General features: G+C 45.4%; 1 protein-coding gene across 3 annotated transcripts in view; it reads right to left on the minus strand.

Moving 5' to 3' along the window:
- Positions 1-25,622, minus strand: part of RHCE (Rh blood group CcEe antigens) — a 157,803-nt gene that overhangs the window by 53,697 nt on the left and 78,484 nt on the right. For all 3 annotated transcript variants that reach the window (XM_063954166.1, XM_063954168.1, XM_063954167.1), the window contains exon 3: positions 8,679-8,865. In XM_063954166.1, the coding sequence (XP_063810236.1) occupies positions 8,679-8,865 (187 nt within the window). The remainder of the gene's footprint in view (positions 1-8,678; positions 8,866-25,622) is intronic.

The following is a 25,622-nucleotide window of genomic DNA, read 5'->3' on the forward strand; positions in this document are numbered from 1 at the left end:
GTATCCGAGCATTCGAATCGCCGTTACTCAAAGTCCTGGCATCTAAGTGAAGGACGGCTTTGGAAGCCGTCAGCCGCCGGGATTCTTAGTCCTGTGAAGTGTTTTTTATCGTTTTATGCATTAAAAATCCCTTTTTTAAGTATTCTATCCCTTTTTTAAGTATTCTACCCTCCCATTAGCCATAGCTCCCAGGGGAGTTAGATTTAGGCTGCAGGTGGGGTGAGGTTAGGGTTAGGCTGCGGGTAGGTTGGGTTAGGGTTAGGCAGTGAGGACAGAGATTAGGTTTAGGCACCTCCGCGGGAGGGTTAGAGTTAGGCACAAAGAGGGAGGTCAGTGTTAGGCTGCGGACAGGGAGGGTTAAGGGGGTGGGGAGAGGGGAAACCACCCCTTACCCCTGTCAGCCTTTTTTGCACCGGGATCCCAGCATCGGTATAATGACCAATAGGATCCCGTGTGCCGGGATATCATACTGATTATCATACTGATCCCCCCATTAGTACACCTCTTAATGCCCAGTGGGAAGGGCAATACTATTGCCATGGTTCCCCAGAGGTTTCCCTCCAAGGGGGTTTTTCCTCTACTGAGTGCTGAAGGATGACTCTGTGAATCCAGAGGTGTAGTTTTTATGCCATAATGAGTATTAATCTTATGCCGTCCCTGCAATGTATAAGAAGTAAAATAATGGCTAATGCGATCACTTTACTTCTGGGTTTAAACCCCAGCTGCACTACTTCTCATGTGCATTAGTCAGACCGCGTATGTGAGAGCAGACAGTAGTGCAGAGGGATCCCAAGGATCCTTCTCCTGGGAAGAATTGCATAATGTAGCCCACGGGATACAAACGCCATTTAGAAATGGCATTAGCTGCCGGGCCAATCTCAGAAATGCTTCGCATTCTGGAGCTTGGTGAGTTTTGCAGTTTACCAACTGCTGTAGAAACTTTTGGTGGCTGCTTTGCAATCACAGTAAAGGGAATGCAGCAGATATCTTCAATATCTATTGCAGCCCCCAATACATACATTCAGGGTCTGTTTAATATTTGTGGGCAGCCTCCAAAAGTACTGTTTTCTGAGATGTCTCGCAAATATTATTTGTTAAATATTCTTCATTAATAATTTTTTATATTTTAGCATAAACTAAAAATGTTTTATGTATATATTGACTGAGTCTCCGTTCTTTATTTCATGCTGATTTCACAGGGTCTGCAAATTATTACTGGTATGACTGTTACTCTACTGTCCCACTGGTGCTCCTAGACATATATTTTATATACAGCACTCTTGAGGAGATGTATCAAGACTTGGAGAGAGAGAAAGTGGAAATGTCTAAAGCACCCAATCATCTTCTCTCACTTATCAAGCACAGTGCATGAAATTATACCTGTAGTTAGAAGCATCATTTGCTTTGGGGAAATACATAACTTTGGGGGTCATTCCGAGTTGATCGCTCGCTAGCAGTTTTTAGCAGCCGTGCAAACGCATTGTCGCCGCCCACCGGGGAGTGTATTTTCGCTTTGCAGAAGTGTGAACGCTTGTGCAGCAGAGCACCTGCAAAAACATTTTGTGCAAAACAAGACCAGCCCTGAACTTACTCTTCGCGTGCGTTGATCTAAACATTGGAGGGTTGGCTTTTGACGTCACACACCCGCCCAGCGTTCGCCCAGCCACGCCTGCGTTTTCTCCGTCACGCCTGCGTTTTTCCAAACACTCCAAAAAATGGCTAATCTGCGCATGTGTATGCTCCGCAATGTGCATGCGCGTCGTACGGGTGCAAAGTCCATTGTGGTTTTGCACTGGTTCTTGCGACGATTCCAATCGCACAGCCGGCCGCAAGTAGATTGATAGAAAGAGGGCCTTTCTTGGTGTCAACTGACTGTTTTCAGGAAGTGCTTAGAAAAACGTAGGCGTGGCAGAAAAAACACAAACGTGGCTGGGCGTTCGCTGGGCGGGTGTGTGACATCAAAAGCCGTCCCTCCGTCATTAGAATAAATGCACACGAAGAGTAACTACAGGGCTACTCTTGTTTTGCACAAAACGATTTTGTAGGCGCTCTGCTGCACAAGCGTTCGCACTTCTGCAAAGCTAAAATATACTACCCCAGTGGGCGGCGACAATGCGTTTGCACGACTGCTAAAAACTGCTAGCGAGCGATCAACTCGGAATGACCCCCAATGTCTTTGTCTTGGAAACAGGGTAAGAAATTCACAGTTTAAGATAATGTTAAAAAGGGTTTCCATCATCCAATAACTTTCTAATGGCTTGTCAATACCCTCCTGGTACATTTACTTTGATTTATCATTCACGTTTCTTCTATGCCAGACAAGGGCAGATAGAGAACTTAAAGTGGCCCTGGAAAAATATGAAAAGTGGCCTCATGTAGTGGCCTCAGCAGAAAGATTGTGTCACAGTGGGTGATCACACCAGTAGGTGAGACATTGTACTGCAAGGCAGCACACCAAGGTGACAAGTAGACACATTAAATGATTAATCCAACAGCAGGGAATTCCAAAGATTAGCACCATCTTGGTAAAAGATCACTATAAAATAGATCATTCTGATTGGGGTCTCATCCATTGTTAAACACTCACTGGTCTTACATTTTTCCTTGCGTTGTAAAATAAAAAATAAATCACAATGTCTCTGTGTACCATTCCAGTGAGAGATATTCAATACAAGGAGCATCCCCAGTGACCACCATACAATGCCCATAGCAACCAACCAGGTTCTAGCTATCATTTTATAGAATATATTTGATAAATGATAGCTAGAAGCTCATTGGATGCTATGGACAACAAACTCTTTAGAAGGTTTGCTACATCTCTCCCTTGCCCAGCTGAGCACATATCGGGCACTTATGGTAGTGCCCAAATCTCAGGTTTTCTCTCGCACCTCCATGTTGCCGGTAGGACATGATGTGCCGTTGGCGTTCCTGGCATGGCTCAGATTAGGCCAAAGATAAAAGATAAAATTCATGTTACAGAACAGTGTTATTAGCTAGTAGGGGTAGATATTTGGTTACACATATAGAGCCTGATTCTGAGATTTACATAAATCTCTGATGTTTAATGATCTGCACATGAGCAGGCATGACACTGCACATGCAGTGATCTGGTGCCGCAACATCCTGAGTAACCTCAGGGTTACTATATGTCCTATGTGCACACAGATGGTCTCATGCTGCCCCTTCAGATGCAGCAGCGCATCACAGAATTCTTGGTTACTTTTTTACTTAATACACCTCATGTAGCTTTTGCATAATTCTGCAGAGGTGCCATTAGCGTCCATCTCTGTATCAGCCCAATATTTATATAGAGACAGGGGCGTGATTAGAACTTTGTGGGTCCCATAGCAACATTTTTAAGGGGCCCCCCAACTCAGATCTCCAGAGAGAGAATGGCAGCAGGGACATAGAGACAGAGAGAGTGGCAGCAGGGACACAGAGAGAGAGAGTGCCGGCAAAAAAACATAGGGACATAATTAGGCAGCAGGGACTTAGGGGCAGAAAAAGGCAGCAAGGGCATAGAAACAGAGAGAGAGAGGCAGAAGGGACGTAGGGACAGGAAGAGGCAGCAGAGGCATAGAAATAGAGAGGCAGCAGGAACATAGGGACAGATAGAGAGGCAGCAGGGACATAGCGACAGATAAAGGGTCAGCAGGGATTTGGTGAGATACAGCTGGGACAAAGTGAGAGGCAGCAGGTATGTAGAAACAAATAGAGTCAACAGGATCATAGAGACAGAGAGAGTGGCAGCAGGAACACAGAGACAGAATGAGTGGCAGAAGGGACAGAGAGAGAGAGAGTGTGCCGGCAAAGACATAGGGACAGAGATAGGCAGCAGGGACTTAGGGACAGAAAGAGGAAGCAGAGGCATAGAAACAGAGAGAGAGAGAGAGAGAGAAAGAGAGGCAGCAGGGACATAGGGACAGCTAGAGAGGCAGCAGGGACGTAAGGACAGATAGAGAAGCAGCAGGGATGTGAGGACCGATAGAGAGGCAGCAGGGACATAGGGACAGATAGAGAGGCAGCAGGGTAGTAGGGACAGATAGAGTGGCAGCAGGAACACAGAGACAGAACAAGTGGCAGAAGGGACACAGAGAGAGAGATAGAGAGAGAGTGCCAGCAAAGACATAGGGACAGATATAGGCAGCTGGGACTTTGGGACAGAAAGAGGAAGCAGGGGCACAGAAACAGAGAGAGAGAGGCAGCAGGGACATAGGGACAGAAAGAGAGGCAGCAGGGACATAGGGACAGATAGAGAGGCAACAGGGTGCTAGGGACAGATAAAGAGGCAGCAGGGTAGTAGTGACAGATAGAGAGGCAGCAGGGACGTAGGTACAGATAGAGAGGCAGCAGGGACGTAGGGACAGATAGAGAGGCAGCAGGGATGCAGGGACAGAGAGGCAGCAGAAATGCAGGGACAGATAGAGAGGCAGCAGGGATGAAGGGATAGATAGAGAGGCAGCAGGGACATAGGGACAGATAGAGAGGCAACAGGGACATAGAGACAGATAGAGAGGCAGCAGGAATGTAGGGACAGGAAGAGGCAGCAAGGGCATAGAAACTGAGAGGCAGTAGGAATGTAGGGACAGATAGAGAGGCAGCAGGGACGTAGGGACAGATAGAGAGGCAGCAGGAATGCAGGGACAGAGAGGCAGCAGAAATGCAGGGACAGATAGAGAGGCAGCAGGGACGAAGGGACAGATAGAGAGACAGCAGGGATGTAGGGACAGATAGAGAGGCAACAGGGACATAGAGACAGATAGAGAGGCAGCAGGAATATAGGGACAGGAAGAGGCAGCAAGGGCATAGAAACTGAGAGACAGTAGGAACATAGGGACAGATAGAGAGGCAGCAGGGACATAGCGACAGATAGAGGGTCAGCAGGGATTTGGTGATATACAGCTAGGACAAAGTGAGAGGCAGCAGGTATGTAGAAACAAATAGAGTCAACGGGAACATAGAGACAGAGAGATTGGCAGCATGAACACAGAGACAGAACGAGTGGCAGAAGGGACACAGAGAGAGAGAGAGTGCCGGCAAAGACATAGGGACAGAGATAGGCAGCAGGGACTTAGGTAAAGAAAGAGGAAGCAGAGGCATAGAAACAGAGAGAGAGAGAGGCAGCAGGGACAAAGAGGCAGCAGGGACATAGGGAGAGATAGAGAGGCAGCAGGAATGTGGGGACAGATAGAGGCAGCAGGGTAGTAGGGGCAGATAAAGAGGCAGCAGGGACATAGGGACAGATAGAGAGGCAGCAGGAACACAGAGACAGAACTAGTGGCAGAAGGGACAGAGAGAGAGAGCCGGCAAAGACATAGGGACAGAGATAGGAAGCAGGGACTTTGGGACAGAAAGACGAAGCAGGGGCACAGAAACAGAGAGAGAGAGAGGCAGCAGGGACATAGGGACAGAGGCAGCAGGGATGTGGGGACAGATAGAGAGGCAGCAGGGTAGTAGGGACAGATAAAGAGGCAGCAGGGTAGTAGGGACAGAGAAAGAGGCAGCAGGGACGTAGGGACAGAGAGTGGCAGCAGGAACACAGAGACAGAATGACTGGCAGAAGGGACACAGAGAGAGAGAGTGCCGGCAAAGACATAGGGACAGAGATAGGCAGCAGGGACTTTGGGACAGAAAGAGGAAGCAGGGGCACAGAAACAGAGAGAGAGGCAGCAGGGACATAGGGACAGAAAGAGAGGCAGCAGGGACACAGGGACAGATAGAGAGGCAGCAGGGTAGTAGGGACAGATAAAGAGGAAGCAGGGTAGTAGGGACAGATAAAGAGGCAGCAGGGACATAGGGACAGACAGAGAGGCAGCAGGGATGTAGGGACAGACAGAGAGGCAGCAAGGATGTAGGGACAGATAGGCAGCAGGACCATAGGGACAGATAGAGAGGCAGTAGGGACAGATAGAGAGGCAGCAGGGACGTAGGGACAGATAGAGAGGCAGCAGGAACATAGGGACAGATAGAGAGACAGCAGGGATGTAGGGACAGATAGAGGCAGCAGGGTAGTAGGGACAGATAAAGAGGCAGCATGGACGTAGGGACAGATAGAGAGGCAGCAGGGACATAGGGATAGATAGAGAGGCAGCAGGGATGTAGGGACAGATAGGCAGCAGAAACATAGGGACAGATAGAGAGGCAGCAGGGACAAAGGGACAGATAGAAAGGCAGCAGGGACGTATGGACAGATAAAGAGGCAGCAGGGTAGCAGGGACAGATAAAGAGGCAGCAGGGACATAGGGACAGATAAAGTGGCAGCAGGAACACAGAGACAGAACGACTGGAAGAAGGGACACAGAGAGAGAGAGTGCCGGCAAAGACAAAAGGACAGAGATAGGCAGCAGGTACTTTGGGACAGAAAGAGGAAGCAGGGGCACAGAAACAGAGAGAGAGGCAGCAGGGACATAGGGACAGAAAGAGAGGCAGCAGGGACATAGCGACAGACAGAGAGGCAGCAGGGTAGTAGGGACATATAAAGAGGCAGCAGGGACGTAGGGACAGATAGAGAGGCAATAGGGACATAGGGACAGAGAGAGGCAGCAGGGATGTAGGGACAGATAGGCAGCAGGGATGTAGGGACAGATAGAGAGGCAGCAGGGATACAGGGACAGATAGAGAGGCAGCAGGGACGTAGGGACAGATAGAGAGACAGCAGGAACGTAGGGACAGATAGAGAGGCAGCAGGGACGTAGGGACAGATATAGAGGCAGCAGGAACGTAGGGACAGAGATAGGCAGCAGGGACTTTGGGACAGAAAGAGGAAGCAGGGGCACAGAAACAGAGAGAGAGAGAGGCAGCAGGGACATAGGGACAGATAGAGAGGCAGCAGGAACATAGGGACAGAGATAGGCAGTAGGGACGTAGGGACAGAAAGAGGAAGCGGGCACAGAAACAGAGAGAGGAAGCAGGGACATAGGGACAGATAGAGAGGCAGCAGGTACATAGGGACAGATAGAGAGGCAGCAGGGATGTAGGGACAGACAGAGAGACAGCAGGGATGTAGGGACAGATAGAGAGGTAATTGCAACCAGGGCTGGCAACAGAAATCTTGGGGCCCAGTACAGTGATATCTCTGGAGCCCCCTTAGATTTTAAATACTCTATACACAGTATAAATAAACAAGTTTCAACAGAAGCACTCAGGAATAAAACACACAATGACAGCCACTTTCAGCCAACATTTCAATGCAGCAGCATTTTTGTCAGGGCATATATATGTATAGTGAATTCTAAATTTGCTGTGCTATATAAGAAACTTATTTATACACATATATAAATATGTATAGCTCTACTTCATCCCCCATACACACCACAGTCTGTCTCCCTCTCTCCTTCCTCCCACACATCCCAAAGTCTGTCTCTCTCAATTACTCGATGCTGCATTCACAACTTCCCCACCCCATCCCAAAGCCCTGTATCCCCTCACCAAGCCACACCTGCGCTGCACTCCCCAGTATCCAGGTCCTCACACCGCATAGCAGGTACCATACGGCGTTCATACCGCACCAGAAGAGGCCGGCCCAAGGCACAGGAGTCCCGGCAGCAGAGCTTCTGCCATGTCCCGGAAATGCCTGCAACAGAGCTGGACTTGATAGAGTGGATGCACACTTGTACCACACAGTCACTGTGTGTGAGAGGCTCCTGTCACTCTGAGACTGCACCCACATCGCCTACAGCTCGCTGCCTTACTTGGACAAGATGGCTTACATCCCTTCTGGACTAAGCTGCATATCCTTGGGGTCCCTCTGATCCTTTGGGCCCAGTACAGGTGTACCTTTTGACCCCTCCCCCCCTGTCGTCGGCACTGTTTCTGCGGGGGCGCAGAAAATGCAATCAGCTCTGCCTGGGTCACCGGGCGGGTTCGGACAACGCTCCGTTTCCAGGGAGGAGTGGGAGCGTTGCGGGGGCGGAGCCCGGCAAACGGGATGGTGCGTGGCGGGGGTGTGATCGCCGCAGCTGCTGACATCACATGCAGCTGCTGCGATCGGGAACATTGCGGTTGGCCTCCTGCGGGCGCAGCCAAGCTGCGCCAGCAGGAGGCATCCTTAATTTCTGGTAATAAGCAGAAATTGCGATGCAATCACAATTTCTGCTTGTTGAAGGGGGGGAGGCGGTGGTCAGCATGCTGGGCGGCCTTGCCCTGTGATGGGCGGTCCCCAGCATGCTAATAAAAGGCAAATTCTGCTAATTAGCAGAATTTGCAACGTAATTACCTACTTTGCTGCCCCCACCCCCGGGAGGAAGCAGCGTTGTAGATGCATGGGGCCGTGGCCAGCAGAAAGACGGGCGGTCCGGGGGCGTGGCTGACAGGGAAGTGGACCGTCCGGGGGTGCGGCATCAGGGTTGCGTCATCGTGACTCCGCCCCCCCGCTGTGCAGTGCTGAGAAAAGAGGTGCTGTATAGTGGGGGCGGAGCTACGATGACGCAATACAGCGCAAATCGCGTCATCGGACCCCCTCGGACCGCCCACTTGTTCTCTGCTGCGGGCGGCCGAGGAGGGTCATGGAGGGGCTGCAGGGAAAGTGGGAGGCTTGCCCACCTTTCTGAGGGGACGGGAGGGTCACACAATTTTCGGGAGCCTCCCGGCCATTCCGGGAGGGTAGGCAAGTATGATTTGCAATCCTTGCTAAATTAGACCCTAGGCCCCTTGAGAGGAGAGGTATAATTACTGCATACCTTGTCATGCCAACTACTGGAATATCTGTTGATTTATTAAATAGGAAAGAGTCCAAAATGATGGCCCATTGCAGTCCAACTACCGTGATCAGAAGGTTAAAAGCGACTCCACTAAAACCAAACTTTTTTAAGAATGTAAACAGGAAGCCAAATCCAACGACAATCATAGCGCTGACATCTTGAAATGCTGGAAATGGAAGAGACAAAAGACACATCATTTCTTGAAACACTAAAGCAAACATAACATTGAATGGATAAAACTGATTAAATGGATAGCATATTACTACTGTTAGAAATGGCACTACAGTGTTGTAACAGAAAATGCACAAAATATATTTCTTGAATGATTTCTCTCTGTCAGAATGGGGCCAGTTATGAATGCTGACGCACAGTGGAGGAGAGCACAGGTAACTGGGGAAGAGGTGCTGAGATACACAGCAACTAATAAGGTTGTTCTTTGTAGTACACATTTCAAAATGAAAGAAAAGTCTACAGCACATTTTTTGAACACCTGGGCTTCTTTATTCATAAATTTGCCCCTTTAATTCCATTAATATTAACACATTACACTGGTACACACAACCTTTCTTATTTGGGACTTTACTCTTATATTCTGAAAATCACCCATATCTGCTATATCTGTGTAATTCTGCAGTTAAATGGACCTTACACACTTGCCGATGTTTCCGGTTTGGATGATGGTCAATTTCAACGATTAACGACCATCATCCAAATTGGCTAGCTATGCAGAACGAGGGAAAACCAATGATGAATGACCACGGTGACGCACATCGTTCATCGTTGGTGCATACAGACTGAGCAATAAGAACAATTTATCGTTCATTACTGAACGAGATAGTTCGTATCGGCCGCACACATCTGCAAGTGTGTAGGGCCCTTAAGTTTTGACCCAGGAGATTGGTAAATATTGTGAAAATTCTCTGTAGTTTATTTTGATACAGTATGTGTAAAAGGGATGTAGTTAATATACCAGTAAATGCCGGTGGTCGGAATACCGACCGCTCCCCGATATTCCCACTCGGATGGTGGGTCCATGCAGCGTGGCAATCGCAGCAAGCTCGTGAGGGCCTTTCTGTCGCTATTATGGCTGGCGTGATCCTGACAGCCGGCATTTAGTCAGCCGAGATATCATACTGAATCCGAGTAAATGCATGTGTTTGTGTCTAGTGCAGACAAAGTGGAAAGTTAATTAGTCCTGTACTAAACCATGGTCCTGTTTTCTTGCTCTGTTTTATTTTTTCTTCAACAGGGAATCTAAAAAATGTTCTTATCTTGTATCAACCATGTTCTAGGGAGGTTTCATCTGTATAATAATGGCCATTCATATTAGGTAATCTCATTTGTTTCTGTTCATGTGCAATGGAGTGACATCAAAGTTGTGATTGATATGCCGGTGGCCAGCCTATCCCCGCAGCCGAACCCTAACTCCCCCGGCTTACCTGTCTGATGGCACGGCAAATGCTCGTTCCATATCCTGGCGGTCGGGATTCCGGTGCCGGGACTTTGATCGTAGTTGGGATGCTGGTGCTGACATTTTAAGAAATATCGGGAATCCGGCATCAATATTTTGACTGCCGGGATCCTGACCGGATCCCCATAGGGAGGTGTTCCCCCTATATTAATATGATATGTGTGCAGCTGCACATCAAGCTAGGTTCTGCATCTACTTCTCTGCCTCCAACTCCAATGTTTAAAAATAAATAAAACCCCCAATAAAAAAAACTAAAAAAGAGATCTGTAATTTATTATTGATGTTGTCCTTTATTAATTGCTTTACCAAATAACTGAATGGGTTTATTTTGAGATAGTCCATTAAAAAGAGGGTATGGCAAACATTTCCTTACATGAATAAATTCATTGCACTTCTTCTGGCTCATTCAGTGTAAAGCACACTTAACAGTCCAAAAGCAATGATTCTGTTGAAGTACTTAATTTGTATGCACATAGGTAATTCATTAAAAATTATTTATAGTATCCAGTTGTGCATACTGTATAATATTTTCCCAAATTAGGCTAAAATACAAAAGTAGTATCTATCAGTATAATATCCTCAATTCAAAATGACAAGTTCTGTAGTTCTGACAAATTAATGCTTAGCAAATTTCGATGCGTATCTAAAACTAGTAATTGTGGGCATTCACTTAGGGGAGGTTTCCCGTTGCCCAGAAACCCTTACACTGAATTACCTGATGGGCACACCAAAGTGCCGCTTTCCCTTATACCATGTATCATTTCCTGATTTATGTGGGGGACAGTATCACTATGGGAGTGTTTCTATGGGGTTAGTCTTCAGGAGGATGCAGGGAAGTGCTGAGCTCAGCTGGTAGAGCCCATTAAGGTGAGAAATGTGTCAGCAAGTGTCAGCAGACAGAAGCGGATTTAAACCTTCTGGGGCCCAAAGCAAGACACCAATTTTGACCCCCTCTTCCTCAAACAATCTACCCCTCCACCAGTCAGTGTATGCCAAATACCCTCCACCAGTGGCAAATTTCCCATTAGTCATGTAAGGCACGTGCCTAGGGGCGGCACGTGCCTAGGGGTGGCACTTGGATGCTTGTGTTGGTACTGTCAGCCCAAAAAGTACCAATAACTGCAAAATATTGCCACTGTACATATGCCATCTTGAGTGGGGTGTAAATGGGTAGGATATGCACATACTGCCCCTATAAGCTGTCCTACTTAATAAATATGCATACATAATAAATAAATAAAAATTGTCAGTGACTTTTTATTATTATTCTGTTAAATTAACAGAATAATAATTCTAAATCAATAGAAATAATAAAATTAATCAGACGTCCGTTACAGTTGTGCCTCGGGGCACCCTCACCACTAAATCTGCCCCTGTCTCCACTTTATTACTCTGCAGGGCTTAGTACATCTGCCCCAGTCTTTTTGGAAAGATGATTATATGGAAGATGGGCACTGAGGTGATGTAAAATGTAGCGGCCTCCAACTCCCACCCTCAAGCCAAGGAGTGTAGTCAGCGGATGGAAAAATGACAGGTTGACAAGCCATAGACAACAGCGCCTCCTGCTGGTTGCTGTCTGATAGTGCAAGATGCCTACAGTTCTAGGTCTCCCACCCAGAGCATTAATAGGGGTTCTGCCACTGTCGTTTCTATAATGGGTGCAGTGTGTGTGGTGCACATGGGCCCCTGAGTCCAGAGGGGGCCCCCACCGCACCCATTTGTAAAATACTTACCCCTCTGAAGTCCAGCACCAGCATCCGCAGCGCCGCTAGAACACAGTGAAAATGGCCCAGCAGCCAGTTTCACAGCGTTCTGCGCATGCGCAGTAGAGAGATCTCAGGGAAAATGGCCACCGCGCCATTTTCCCGGAGATCTGCGCATGCGCAGTAGAGTCTGAGCCCTCTAGTGCTCAGACTCTACGGCGCTCTGGGCAGAGAGGAGGGGGCCCGACGGAGGAGGCTGAACACAGGCCTCCTCCTCTCTTAAAACGCCCCTGGGTTCTGCTGCTTAATATCAGGCTCTGCTTGGGCACTAGAACTGTAGGCAACAATAGCTTCTCATTTGGTAATTTTCAACTTTCATTATGCAGCATGATTCACGTCCATACAGTATTATGTTGAAAATATTTGTTGTTTTGAAAAATAAATTCCAATGTTCATAATGGGACAATGAGAAGCAAATAATAGTACACTAACTCTTCTGATGAATTAACAGTACAAAAGAATGTGAGTTACAGTGTTTATTTTTAAAAGTAAATTAATGTATCCTTTGAATTATTATTATTATTATTATTATTATTATTAGTAGTAGTAGTAGTAGTAGTAGCATAATCAGTAGCAGTACTAATAGTAATCATAGTATAATTATTATTATTATTATTGTATTATTATTATTATTATTATTATTATTATTATTATATCATCCTTTTTTTTATAGACTCAGTAGCATTATAATGTACATGATAGGGGGACCAATGTCAGACTGGGCCATAGAGGCACAGTAGATTTACCCAATTTAATAGAATAATAATAAAAAGCCACTGGAAGTCACCGGAAGCCGCTGACACCCTACGGAGGCGGAGAAACGTATTAAGTGTTGAAATAATAGCTGACTACTGTCCGATTGAATGTAACACGGGACATTTGTTGTATATCATTTGGCTGAACGGATCACGAGCTGTGTGCCAAGAACAGCTTGCGTCACCTTGCTACCCGATACTCACCTTCAAAAGATGTCTGCATCAAATGGATTAGCACCAGCAGCCGGGGAGGTCTATCTCTAATTAGAGAAATACGGAAGAAGTGGTGAGAGCATTGTTTAATTTTCCCACTGTCCGGCCAGACTATGTGTGTGGACTCTATTTATTAATATAGACAGTTCACTGTCATTTGGAAGCTACAAATTTATATTTCAAAAACGGAACTTGCTGTTGGCAGAGCAGAAAATACAGCACTGATTTAATTAAGGCACTTTATATAGGAAAGCTTTTTTTTATCACGTGGCTGTTCAGCTAATTGAAACTTTTGGATACATTGGCAACTGCATCAATTTCTACAGCTTATACTGTGCTACTAAGTATCCGGACTGAGAGAAATTTCTTGCTATATTGCAACATATATCTTTGAAGTAGAATATATCCTTAATATTTATTGTTTTGTTTTGTGTGAAAAATACAAATTGTATAATCCATGCTAACTAAACCGTCTGGTAGTCTTTTTTAGTATTAATGTGTACAAGTATCTATTTTAATCAATTGTTTTAAAATTGGACCCTCATGCGCTGTAACATATTTTTTGCTTATTGGCTCCAATTAGTCAGTGACCATTTTGTGGTGGTCTTACTGGTACTATTAGCTATTCTATAGGATAGACTTTGCATGCACAAACCCCATCCGCTCCTCCGACGCCATCAGCCCTGTCAGTGGGTCCACTAGGTCCTATCGTGCTATAAGCAGCCACTTTGGTAACATAGCGGTAAATCCGCTACTGTCAGCAGAGGCCTGCACTGGCATCCTGACACACATGGCTGGAGCAATTGCCATTCCAGCAAGTAGTGGAAGCTGACAAAATTCAGTTACCTTAAACGTAGTGTAATGTACAGTAAGAAAATAGAAAATATGGGGCAAATTTACTAAGGTGGGAGTTCTTTTAGAACAGGTGATGTTGCTCATAGCAACCAATCAGATTCTACTTAACATTTATCTAGCTGCTTCTAGAAGATAATAAATAATAATATCCAAAAAGAAGCAATTTACACTGCTCCTCATGTGTAATTCCTCAGACCCGAACACCAAACAGCAAGTACCATGTGGCCATCACACCCCACTAGAAGAGGCCGGAGCACGGCACGGGAATCCTGGCCAGCGGAGCTGCTGCCATATCCTGTAACTGTGTGCAATAAAGCTGGACCCGGAAGAGCGGGCACACACTCTCGCCACACAGTCATTGGGGTAAATTTACTAAAGTGGGAGGTTTTTTTTTAGAACTGGTAATGTTGACCATAGCAACCAATCATATTCTACTTAACATTTATCTAGCTGCTTCTAGAAGATAAAAGATAGAATCTGATTGGTTGCTATGGGCAATATCACCAGTTCTAAAAAAAAAAACCCACCTTAGTAAATTTACCCCTGTGTTAAAATAAATTGCAGTCACTCTTAGAAAATAATGAGAATATATGAGAATTGATATTTACCATATTGGATAATCAATATAATTTAACAGAAAGTATACTGCGAGTGTCAATCCTATTATATAACTTTTTCAAAATGAACTACTTAGAAATCACCATCGACAAATCCTGTGTCTGCACCTGCATTCTAAATCATATACGCTATATGACAGTATGGCTCTTTCTATGGAACATTGTAAAACAGTGTCTTGCACATAAGTAGCAAATTGTGTTTCTGAATTTAATATATTCAAATCACAGATTGCAAATAAAACATTCTCAACATATATTTGATATACATATGTGTATAATGGGCCTAATTCAGACTGGAACACTGCAGCGGCAGCGATCGCAGCCTGATTCCCTATGTGGAGTGCGCCCGCGTGCGCACCCTGGGCGCCCAGTTAGATGCTAACAGCATCTCTGGGCTGCGATTGCCTCTGCCTGATTGACAGGAAGAGGCGGTCATGGGGTGGGAGGGGGCGTTGGCTGGGTGCGGTCCGGACAATGCAGGCGTTGGGGGCGAGCTGCATCAGCTGTATGATGTCACACGCAGCCGATGAAGCCCGGGACGCAGTGGGTAGCAGCCTGCCAGCGCGCAGGCAGGGAGCTTCTCGCCAGGTGCAAAAGCATCCCCGCAAAAGCATTTTGCACCTGTGCGGGGGGGCTAGTGCCTGACATGCGGGGGGCAGACTAGCCCTGTGCATGTCAGAGTAGATGATCATAGATATCTGCAAAAGGCAAACTAACGCAGCAATTGTCAATGGCATCTGCAGTCTGACCTCAGTGTACCATACTCCTTGGAATTTGGTGCTATTGGTTTACACCATCCTTAAATGACATAAACTGCTTTATGTCTTTGGAGGCATATTATTACAATCCATCTCCCACAGCCTCCAGAAACTGACATGGGCCCTGTTTCAGATGCGGTCGCAATGCTGATGCAGCCGCAATCTTTTCAGTGACAGAACAGCGAGGCATCACAAGTGTAGCAGCCGTCCACAAGTGAACAGTGACACAGATGCGAGGAACAGTGACTCCCTAAGTGTCTAAATGCCCATGCAGAATGGCCGCACGAGCTGCAATTGTGGCGCTATGTTTTATGTGTACGAGATCGATCGCAGTCACACTCTGTGATAAGCCCCAAAAATGGTCACAACACACCTACGTTTTTTCAGGCACCCTGTTACCTCCCCCATATGGCCTCTTCCTGTTACTCACTCTGGGACTGGTTCCTCACTGTGACTCTTTCGCTATCCACGGGATGTAGCTTGCAGGGAGAGAGGTTATCGCTACTCATGTCCTTGCATAGGAGTTTCTATCATGGGTGCAAAATGGCCACTGCGCGTGCGCAGCAGATAATTAGTCTCCAGACCATGGCGGGAGCCATGTTTCCGGAGACCTGCGATTGCACAGAGACTACAGCACATTACCAGAGCCTGCTGCTCTGTGGAGATGAGGAGGCCCACCCAGAGTCTGGACACGGGCCCTCTTCTCTGTTAAAACGCCCCTGTGTACATAGTGGGGATAATCATGTAAAAAATAATTATCCCTGCTGCGATGTACAATGAAAAACAAGTGACTCCATACACTGCATACTTTTCTGAATGAGACATGATGCAATATCGTGAATTGTTGATATACAAAGAGATACTGCTGGTTATATATGCAGGATACTTCTTGTATTGTTACATGATTTGGGAAAAATTGTATGCAAAGGACACTAAGAATTAAGTGCTTATAGTGAATTATAGTTTAAGAACTGTTAAGTCCATTCCAAAAATTATGTATATAAGGACATTTTCTCTCCTTTGTCTGTATTGTTATGAGTTATATTGACAACACAAACCTCAGTTCATCTTTCTAATGAACTAAACTAAAATTAACCCAATCTAAATAAAATGTAAGAAGCAACTGTGATCTTGTAATATTACTGTGATATTTATTTTTATACACTTGAGTTGATCACCTGGATGAAAGTTCTCAATATAGAAAAATTATAAAATATATAGTATATATCACACTATTAAACTGCAACAATGAGTGGGTTTAATAAATTAGCCTTATCACTGGAATCTGGGCAGAGCTGCTAAATAGGGTCTTTCGGAGCTGTGTGTAAAACAGAACTTTATCAAGCATCCATGCCAGTAATTTACTTTTCCTCTATACTGTGCTAGAGTTTTACTTTAACATAATATGCGCTGCACATATCATTAGAGTCAGCCTGTGAAAGTATTTTCCAAATTGACTGGTCTAGTTTAAAAATGCACTTAATGCTTTCATATTAAAGGGCATGTGTTTGGGTTTCAGACTGATAATTGTAATTTCTTATTGCCATTATTTGCCAGGGCCGTAACTAGGTGTGTGCAGAGAGTGCTCCACACATAGCGCTGTAGGCTAGGGGGTGCTGTTGGCAGCACTTGTTACTTACGAATTATCTAATTACTTTCACTTGCAGCTTCCCTCCTTTTTGAAGGCCAGTATCTCCTGTCACTTTTTACTGTATCTGCTATGGGTGCTCCTCGGGTAATGCCACGAACCATGGATCAATACGTACTTACATTAAGACGTCTCAAATTTACAGCTCCACAGATTTACCAATTTTTTAACACTCATTTATAATTTATATTTACAACTGTGAAAATCAGAAACTCCCGTGTGAAGAATGAGTAGATCAGCAAGTATATATATATATATATATATATATTATAAGACACAATTCCCAAGCGCGCTATATGAGACGTATTTACGGAGATTCTTCCAAGGAAACCCACATGAGTATGTAGTATTCTGGAGAATAGTAATAACTGGGGACCTGTCACAGATAAGCCCTCACCAAATAGTCACCCAAACAAGAGGCCAAAGGCCAATTAGTAAAATATATTGGTTTAATGTCACAAATTTGAACAGACAGATGTTATAAATAATTCATTTGCACAATATTTGCATATAAAATTATATAAAATTGTATAAAATACAATAAGACAAACAAATCCAAAAAGACAAGTCCAGTATGTTCAATGTGTGGTGTAAATTAGATACTCCCTCACTTTTTTCAAGGTGTGAGCTCAAGAAGGGAGTACAGTATCCTCACAAACTGGATTGATAGCTTTTGACTGACAGACCCAATGCATTTCGTCTAAACGACTTCATCAGGAGTAACAATACGTAAATGAAACCTATTTGAAGCGAATAAACTTTGTATATGAGGAATCAAACCTTAGGAATAAAAGTTTATCGCTGGTAAAGCTTCTAATGGGAATTTAAAATTGTAGCTCTTCTAGAGAGTATTGACAACCATGAGCCAGTGTTAAATTACGACCACCTGAGTATAGTACTCGACTCCTAAAAGCAGAATGATTCTGCTACTTCCACACATAAGGTTGCTGCTGTACTTACTAGGGATCTTTTTGTGACCTTTATAGAGGAAGTTTCAGTGCTTATGTCTGTTAAACCAGCTATACTAACTTGACACATTTATTTCCGTATTTAAGCTTGAATCAAAATTTCTATGGTTATAGGAGTCGAGTACTATACTCAGGTGGTCGTAATTTAACACTGGCTCATGGTTGTCAATACTCTCTAGAAGAGCTACAATTTTAAATTCCCATTAGGAGCTTTACAAGCTATGAACTTTTATTCCTAAGGTTTGGTTCCTCATATACAAAGTTTATTAGCTTCAAATAGGTTTCATTTACGTATAGTTACCCCTGATGAAGTCGTTAAGATGAAATGCGTTGGGTCTGTCAGTCAAAAGTTATCAATCCAGTTTGTGAGGATACACCCTTCTTGAGCTCACACCTTGAAAAAGGTGAGGGAGTATCTAAAATTTACATCACACATTGAAAATACTGGACTTGTCTTTGTGGCTTTGTCTTATTGTATTTTATACAATATTATATATAATTTTATATGCAAATATTGTGCAAATTAATTATTTATAACATCTGTCTGTTCAAATTTGTGACATTAAACCAATATATTTTACTAATTGGCCTTTGGCCTCTTGTTTGGGTGACTATTTGGTGAGGGCTTATCTGTTACAGGTCCCCAGTTATTACTATTCTCCAGAATACTACATACTCATGTGGGTTTCCTTGGAAGAATCTCCATAAATACGTCTAATATAGCGCGCTTGGGAATTGTGTCTTATTGTGTATTAAATTGAGGTCTGTCAACAGGGATCTCTCCCATAGTGCAGCTTATGTTTGGGCGCAAGATAAGGGTACTGTTGTGTTTCATAAATATATATATATATATATATATATGGGGGGGAAGGGGCACCATAGCATGGGTTTTCTCTGGGATCACTTTTGTCATGCCTCTTCCCTTCGAGGCATGTGCCTTATGTCCCTATTGGAAAAATGAGGGGGGGCGCCAATTCTCTTCATGGCACAGGGCAACAAAAACTCTAGTTACGGCTCTGCTATTCGTGGAAAGGATCCCATCCTTGTGATGTGTTTGGAATGTATCAGTGGTTTCTTCACTCCTCTATCGTGAAGAATGTGTGGTCTGCTGACCACGCATGTGCAACGACCACTGCTGTGCAAGGTTCCGAAGATGGCATTAGCTGCGGGGTCAAAATAATTACCCCGTCCCCTGTTGTCATTCTAATTGTCAGGATGTCAGTGTCGGTCATGTGATCGTCTGCATCCCAACCACTGGCCTCCTGTATCACACACCTCCCAACTGCAGGACACTCCCATTTTAGTAGGACTGTCCTGCTGTCTCACCTGTTGGACGCAGTGTCCTGTGGTGGGGGAGGGGAAGTTGGTGGGATCACAAGAAAGCAGCGGGTAAGCAGCACCTTCGACGCACGTAGGGTCCTGCTCCACTGTCCAGCAATGTTGGGCGGTATGTAATAAAACTACTAAAATAAAGTATATTCAGGTTTTGCACAAGTACAGGGGAACAAAAAAATATGACAGTTTTTAAATATAACATACTTTGAAATTCATAAGTTGCCAGGAAAGCAACAGAAAATCATATTATAATCATATTATAATCCTTTAGAATGTAAGCTCTCACAAGTAGGGCCCTCTTCCCTCATGTGATTATCCCTACTTACTTTAATAATTCTCAACTGCCCAAATCCTGCAGTTCTCGGCCACCTTGATACTTATCTCAGTGTCATCTACTGATGCTTAGTTATGCTTAGTTACCCTGTACTTGTCCGATATTGTCTTCAACTGTCAGTCACTGTTTTCCTGTTTTGATTATGTGCATATGTACTTTATAATTGGGCGCTGCGGAACCCTTGTGGCGCCTATAAATAAAGGATAATAATAATAACAACAACAACATCAAGCACATCATTCTGAGTTGATCGCTCGCTAGCTACTTTTTGCAGCCGTGCAAAAGCATAGTTGCCGCCCACAAGGGAGTGTATTTTCACTCTGCAAGTGTGCGATTGCATGTGCAGCCGAGCGGTACAAAAACACTTTGTGCAAAACAAGACCAGCCCTGTAGTTACTTATCCTGCGCGATGATTCTAGCGACGGAGGTCCCGGAATTGACATCAGATACCCGCCCTGCAAACACTTGGACACGCCTGCGTTTTTCCTACCACTCCCAGAAAATGGTCAGTTGACACCCATAAACGCCTTCTTCCTGTCAATCTCCTTGCGATCAACTGTGCGAATGGAATAGTCGCTAGAAGCATTGCACAGCAACGATGCTGTTTATACCCGTGCATGCGCAGTTTTGCTGTTTTTATACCTAATTGCTGCGCTGCGAAAATCAGCAGCGAGCGATCAACTCGGAATGACCCCCATTGTGACAGCACAGGAAAGCATGGAGGGCTCTCACATACTTCTTAAATAAAAAAAACATGGATATCATTGTAAGTTGAAGTTTGCTAATTTTATAAAAGTCACTTAGGTATTCTCTCTCTACTCCAAGGAAACAACTGTGCTCCTGAACTTCCCAATGACTTTACTATTGTAGTAATGTGGGCTGAATTCATTAACTGATGTTTAAAAATCCTCTCCATAACATAATTATTTTCCCAGGAAAATTACAACAATTTATGCAATAATACAGATAAATAATTCTGGAATACTTCTTAAGTAGTCACAACAGGGTCATCTTAACAGCATTGTAGGCCCTGGGCAAAGCAATGAACTGGGACCCCTACACACCCACTTATGGGAGCCAAGTTAATAAAAAATCACCACTTGACCCTCCTGTGGTCCCACGCTATCTCTCCACATGCTTTCAGACAGTGCATGGCTGTCAGCACTCTGGTGGATAGCTCCAGCCATCCACCAATCAGCATGCTGACAGCCATTCCCTGTCTGGGTGCAGGTGAGAGGCAAGGCCTGAATAAGGGTTCCAGCTGCCCTAGGCTAATACAGAAGTGCCCCCCCCCCCTTATCCCCCACCAATTTTTTCGCTCATATTCAGCTAATAATCTGTAATTATGTGTCAAAATGTACTACAGATTCAGTTATTGGAGGTAATTCCAAGTTGATCGCAGCAGGAATTTTGTTAGCAGTTGGGCAAAACCATGGGGGTCATTCCGAGTTGTTCGCTCGCAAGCTGCTTTTAGCAGCTTTGCACACGCTAAGCCGCCGTCTACTGGGAGTGAATCTTAGCTTATCAAAATTGCGAACGAAAGATTAGCAGAATTGCGAATAGACACTTCTTAGCAGTTTCTGAGTAGCTCCAGACTTACTCGGCATCTGCGACCAGTTCAGTGCTTGTCGTTCCTGGTTTGACGTCACAAACACACCCAGCGTTCGCCCAGACACTCCTCCGTTTCTCCTGCCACTCCCGCGTTTTTCCCAGAAACGGTAGCGTTTTTTCACACACACCCATAAAACGGCCAGTTTCCGCCCAGAAACACCCACTTCCTGTCAATCACATTACGATCACCAGAACGAAGAAAATACCTCGTAATGCCGTGAGTAAAAAACCTAACTGCATAGCAAATTTACTTGGCGCAGTCGCACTGCGGACATTGCGCATGCGCATTAGCGACTATTCGCTCCGTTGCGAGAAAAAAATAACGAGCGAACAACTCGGAATGACCCCCCATGTGCACTGCAGGGGAGGCAGATATAACATGTGCATAGAGAGTTAGATTTGGGTGTGGTGTGTTCAATCTGCAATCTAATTTGCAGTGTAAAAATAAAGCAGCCAGTATTTACCCTGCACAGAAATAAATTAACCTACCAAATCTAACTCTCTCTGCACATGTTATATCTGCCTCCCCTGCAGTGCACATGGGCCCTCATTCCGAGTTGTTCGCTCGCTAGCTGCTTTCAGCAGCATTGCACACGCTAAGCCGCCGCCTACTGGGAGTGAATCTTAGCTTTGCAGAATTGCAAACGAAAGATTTGCATAATTGCGAATAGAAATTTCTTTGCAGTTTCTGAGTAGCTCGGGACTTACTCTGCCACTGCGATCAGTTCAGTCAGTTTCGTTCCTGGTTTGACGTCACAAACACACCCAGCATTTGCCCAGACACTCCCCCGTTTCTCCAGCCACTCCCGCGTTTTTCCCAGAAACGGCAGCGTTTTTCCGCACACACCCATAAAACGGCCAGTTTCCGCCCAGAAACACCCACTTCCTGTCAATCACACTCCGATCACCAGAACGAAGAAATTTCTTCATTAAGCCGTGAGTAAAATACCTAACTTTTTGGCAAATTTACTTGGCGCAGACGCACTGCGAACATTGCACATGCGCAGTTTGCGACAAATCGCTCCGTTGCGAAAACCACTAACGAGCGAACAACTCGGAATGAGGGCCATGGTTTTGCCCAATTGCTATCAAAAATCCTGCTGCGATCAACTTGGAATTACCCCCATTGTTTGCTGATACAAATTGTATTTCTTCTTACTTCTGTAGGTCTTCACAGCAGGCAGCCGGCAGCATAAGTGATGCTGTTAGCTGCAGGTGCAGTCTCTGTGCTTAGCCTGATCTTGTGAGATGTGGTAATCTCACGAGACCAAGCTGACAGTAAATACCACACTAGGGGGGGTCATTCCGAGTTGATCGCTAGCTGCATTCGTTCGGTGTGCAGCGATGAGGCAAAAAAATGGCACTTCTGCGCATGCGTATGCGGCGCAATGCGCACGCACAAACGTACTATTACAACGGGCGATGTAGTTTCACACAGGGTCTAGCAAAGCTTTTCAGTCGCACTGCTGGCCGCAGAGTGATTGACAGGAAGAGTGCGTTTCTGGGTGTCAACTGACCGTTTTCAGGGAGTGTTCGTAAAAACGCAGGCGTGCCAGGAAAAACGCAGGCGTGGCTGGGTGAACGCGGGGCGGGTGTGTGACGTCAAAACAGGAACTGAACAGTATGAAGTGATCGCAAGCGCTGAGTAGGTTTAGAGCTACTCTGAAACTACACAAAAAAAACTTTGTAGCCGCTCTGCGATCCTTTCGTTTGCACTTCTGCTAAGCAAAAATACACTCCCAGAGGGCGGCGGCGTAGCGTTTGCACGGCTGCTAAAATCTGCTAGCGAGCGATCAACTCGGAATAACCACCCAGCGCAGCTAACAGCATTGGATCTGCTATTAGCTGCCTGCATCTCTTAGCCTGGGTGTTAGTGACACACGGGGCCTGCCCCCTTGAAACTAGGGGCGGCCCCAATGACAGCTTATGGAAGATGAGCGGCAATGGCAGAAATTAATGGCACCCTCACTGCTTAGAGGTGAAAAATAGAAACCTAATCTATTGTGCCGACGCTTCCCACACAGCCTGATTGTGTGACCACCACCTGCCCCTGCTTGAAGTCATCTAGAATTGTGGGGCCCTGGGCAACTGTCCAGTGTGCCTATACGTTAAGTTGGTCCTAAGTCAGAAAATCCCTTTAGCTTACCCAGAAGGAGGATGTAGTCACAAGATATCATAGGATATATGGGTAGATTTTCAGGAATTATTTGGAATGCCTACACACTGCCTACACAGTGCATGGTATAGGGACCATTGGTAAGATATCTTTTGGAAAATATTAAACCATCTGATAATCGAGAAGAGCTTTTCTGTCTGTTTTTGATCTTTTTAACAGTGTTTGTTTAGAATGTTCATACCTACACACAGGGGCAGATCCAGAAAAAAATGATGAGGGCGTGGGGAGGCACTATGATTGGGGAAGAGGGGTGGATAGTGTGCATGTGTCTTTGGCGCACTCACTCCCAGAAAGGGATATGGCCTCACAGGATATGCCATAGGGCATGGTCTTGTGGGGAAGGGACACAGTAGTGTCCCTTATATATATTACATCACACAGTAGTAGTGCCCCTTGCATGGTACGCCACACAGAAGCAGTGCTCCTTGCATGGTACATCACACAGTAGTAGTCCGTTTTTCACGGTAAGCTACACAGTAGTAGTGCCCCATGCACATTAAGCCACACAGCAGTAGTTGCACTTGTATGTTAAGCTACACAGTAGTAGTGACCCTTGCATGTAAAGCCACACAGTGGTAGTTCTCCTTGCACATTATGCAGCACAGTAGTAATGCCCGTTCCACATTATGCCCACACAGTAGTAGTACCTGTCACGCTTGGCTTCAGTTGAGGATCTGACGACTGACAATTGACTGAGGGAGCAGCTTTCGATAAAGGAAGGAAACAATGTGGCTGAATATAGTTCTTACTCATGGATTGAAGAGTTGGTCCGAAGATGAAGAGGGGCAAGCAATGAGACTTCAATAATACACCACAACTAGGAGATAAGTCCGAGTGAGTTCTGAAGAACAAAATGTGTGTGACTCGTAGACAGTGCTGAAGAATACTGAATGAAGAGATGACTTGTGATTTGTGAATGATGCTGAAGAACACTGAATGAGGAGAGAAGTTGTGGTTTGTAAACAATGCTGAAGAACACTGGATGAAGAGATGACTTGAAGAACGATGTTGAAGAGAGGATCACTGTGAGCACTGACAGCAAACAGAGATCCTCTACCAGATAGAGGACCCAGCAGTTAAACCACAAGGGAAGGTGGACTGGAAGCAAAGGACTACAATAATAGAACTGACCACCTGGCGGCCTCCACAGAACCAGGATACCAGGGGTTAACCTGGGAGCACAGAGCTTGAGCAACTTACAGCAGCAAGTAACTTGAAGCACTGGCACCATAGCTAACCATCAACCCCTTTTTATAAGGGAAAACAGCACCGGATTGGCTGGATGTGAACTGGGATACCTATTGGCTTGGCTTGGTCTCCAACATGGTGGCTCCCTGCACAGAGGACACATGTGGAACCAGCACACAGTCACTACCTCTGGCCTCAGCCTCCTAGACACTGCACTCCAGCAACAGGACACTTGGAAACAGACACCTCCGGCTGCCATGCTCCACTCCCCAGGACCCTGACCCTGGCCTCCAGATGCCCGGCAGCCGCACCGGGGAACCTCGCTGCCACAGCTCCTATCCGCCGCAGCCACACCAGCCAGCTAACAGGAAGGCTGCAGGGACCAGAACCGGAGGTAAGACTAAGAATGCTGACAGTACCCCCCCTGCTGCTGAAAACTATTTAGTACAAGAGGCTTTAGCAGAGGAATGTGAAAGGCATTGGGAATTTTCAAATAGGGAGGCAGTTTCACTTTGTAAGAAACAGGATTCAACACTCTTTCAATAGGATACGGATCGCTGAATCTTGGAGCAAACTTTTTGGTAGGAACTTTGAGTCTGAGGTTTCTGGTGGCTATCCAAACATGATCTCCCACTTTGAGACTAGGAACAGCCCTCTGTTTCCGATCGGCATAGGCCTTATATTTCTGGGAAGTTTTAAGTAGCGCCTTATGAATTTGTCCCCAAGTCTTAGTGAACTGACGAAGAGCGGATTCAGCAGCAGGAACCTCAAGAGCTGGGAGAAATTCGAAGGAAGGAACTCATGGAAGAAAACTGTAGTTAATGAAGAAAGGAGTGGAATTGAGAGAAGAATGATAAAGGTAATTGTGTGAGAACTCAGCAAATGGGAGGTAATCCATCCAGTCATCCTGAGCAGGGAACATGAACATCTGTAAGAAAGTTTCTAGATCTTGGTTGACTCTTTCAGTTTATCCGTCAGTCTGGGGATGATAGGCTGTAGAGAAGTTCAACTTGATTCCAAGTACAGAGCTGAGAGCTTTCCAGAACTTGGCCATGAATTGAGGACCCTGATCAGAAACAATTTCCTGTGGGAGACCATGCAAACGGAAAATCTCTGAGAAAAACAGTTTGGATAGCTGAGGAGTAGAGGGAAGACCGGTGAGGGGTATGAAGTGAGCCATCTTCGAAAATCGGTCCACAATGACCCAAATGGTGTTGCGCCCTCTGCAGAC

The sequence above is a fragment of the Pseudophryne corroboree genome, chromosome 2, assembly GCF_028390025.1.
Source record: "Pseudophryne corroboree isolate aPseCor3 chromosome 2, aPseCor3.hap2, whole genome shotgun sequence".
In the NCBI taxonomy this organism is placed as follows: domain Eukaryota; kingdom Metazoa; phylum Chordata; class Amphibia; order Anura; family Myobatrachidae; genus Pseudophryne; species Pseudophryne corroboree.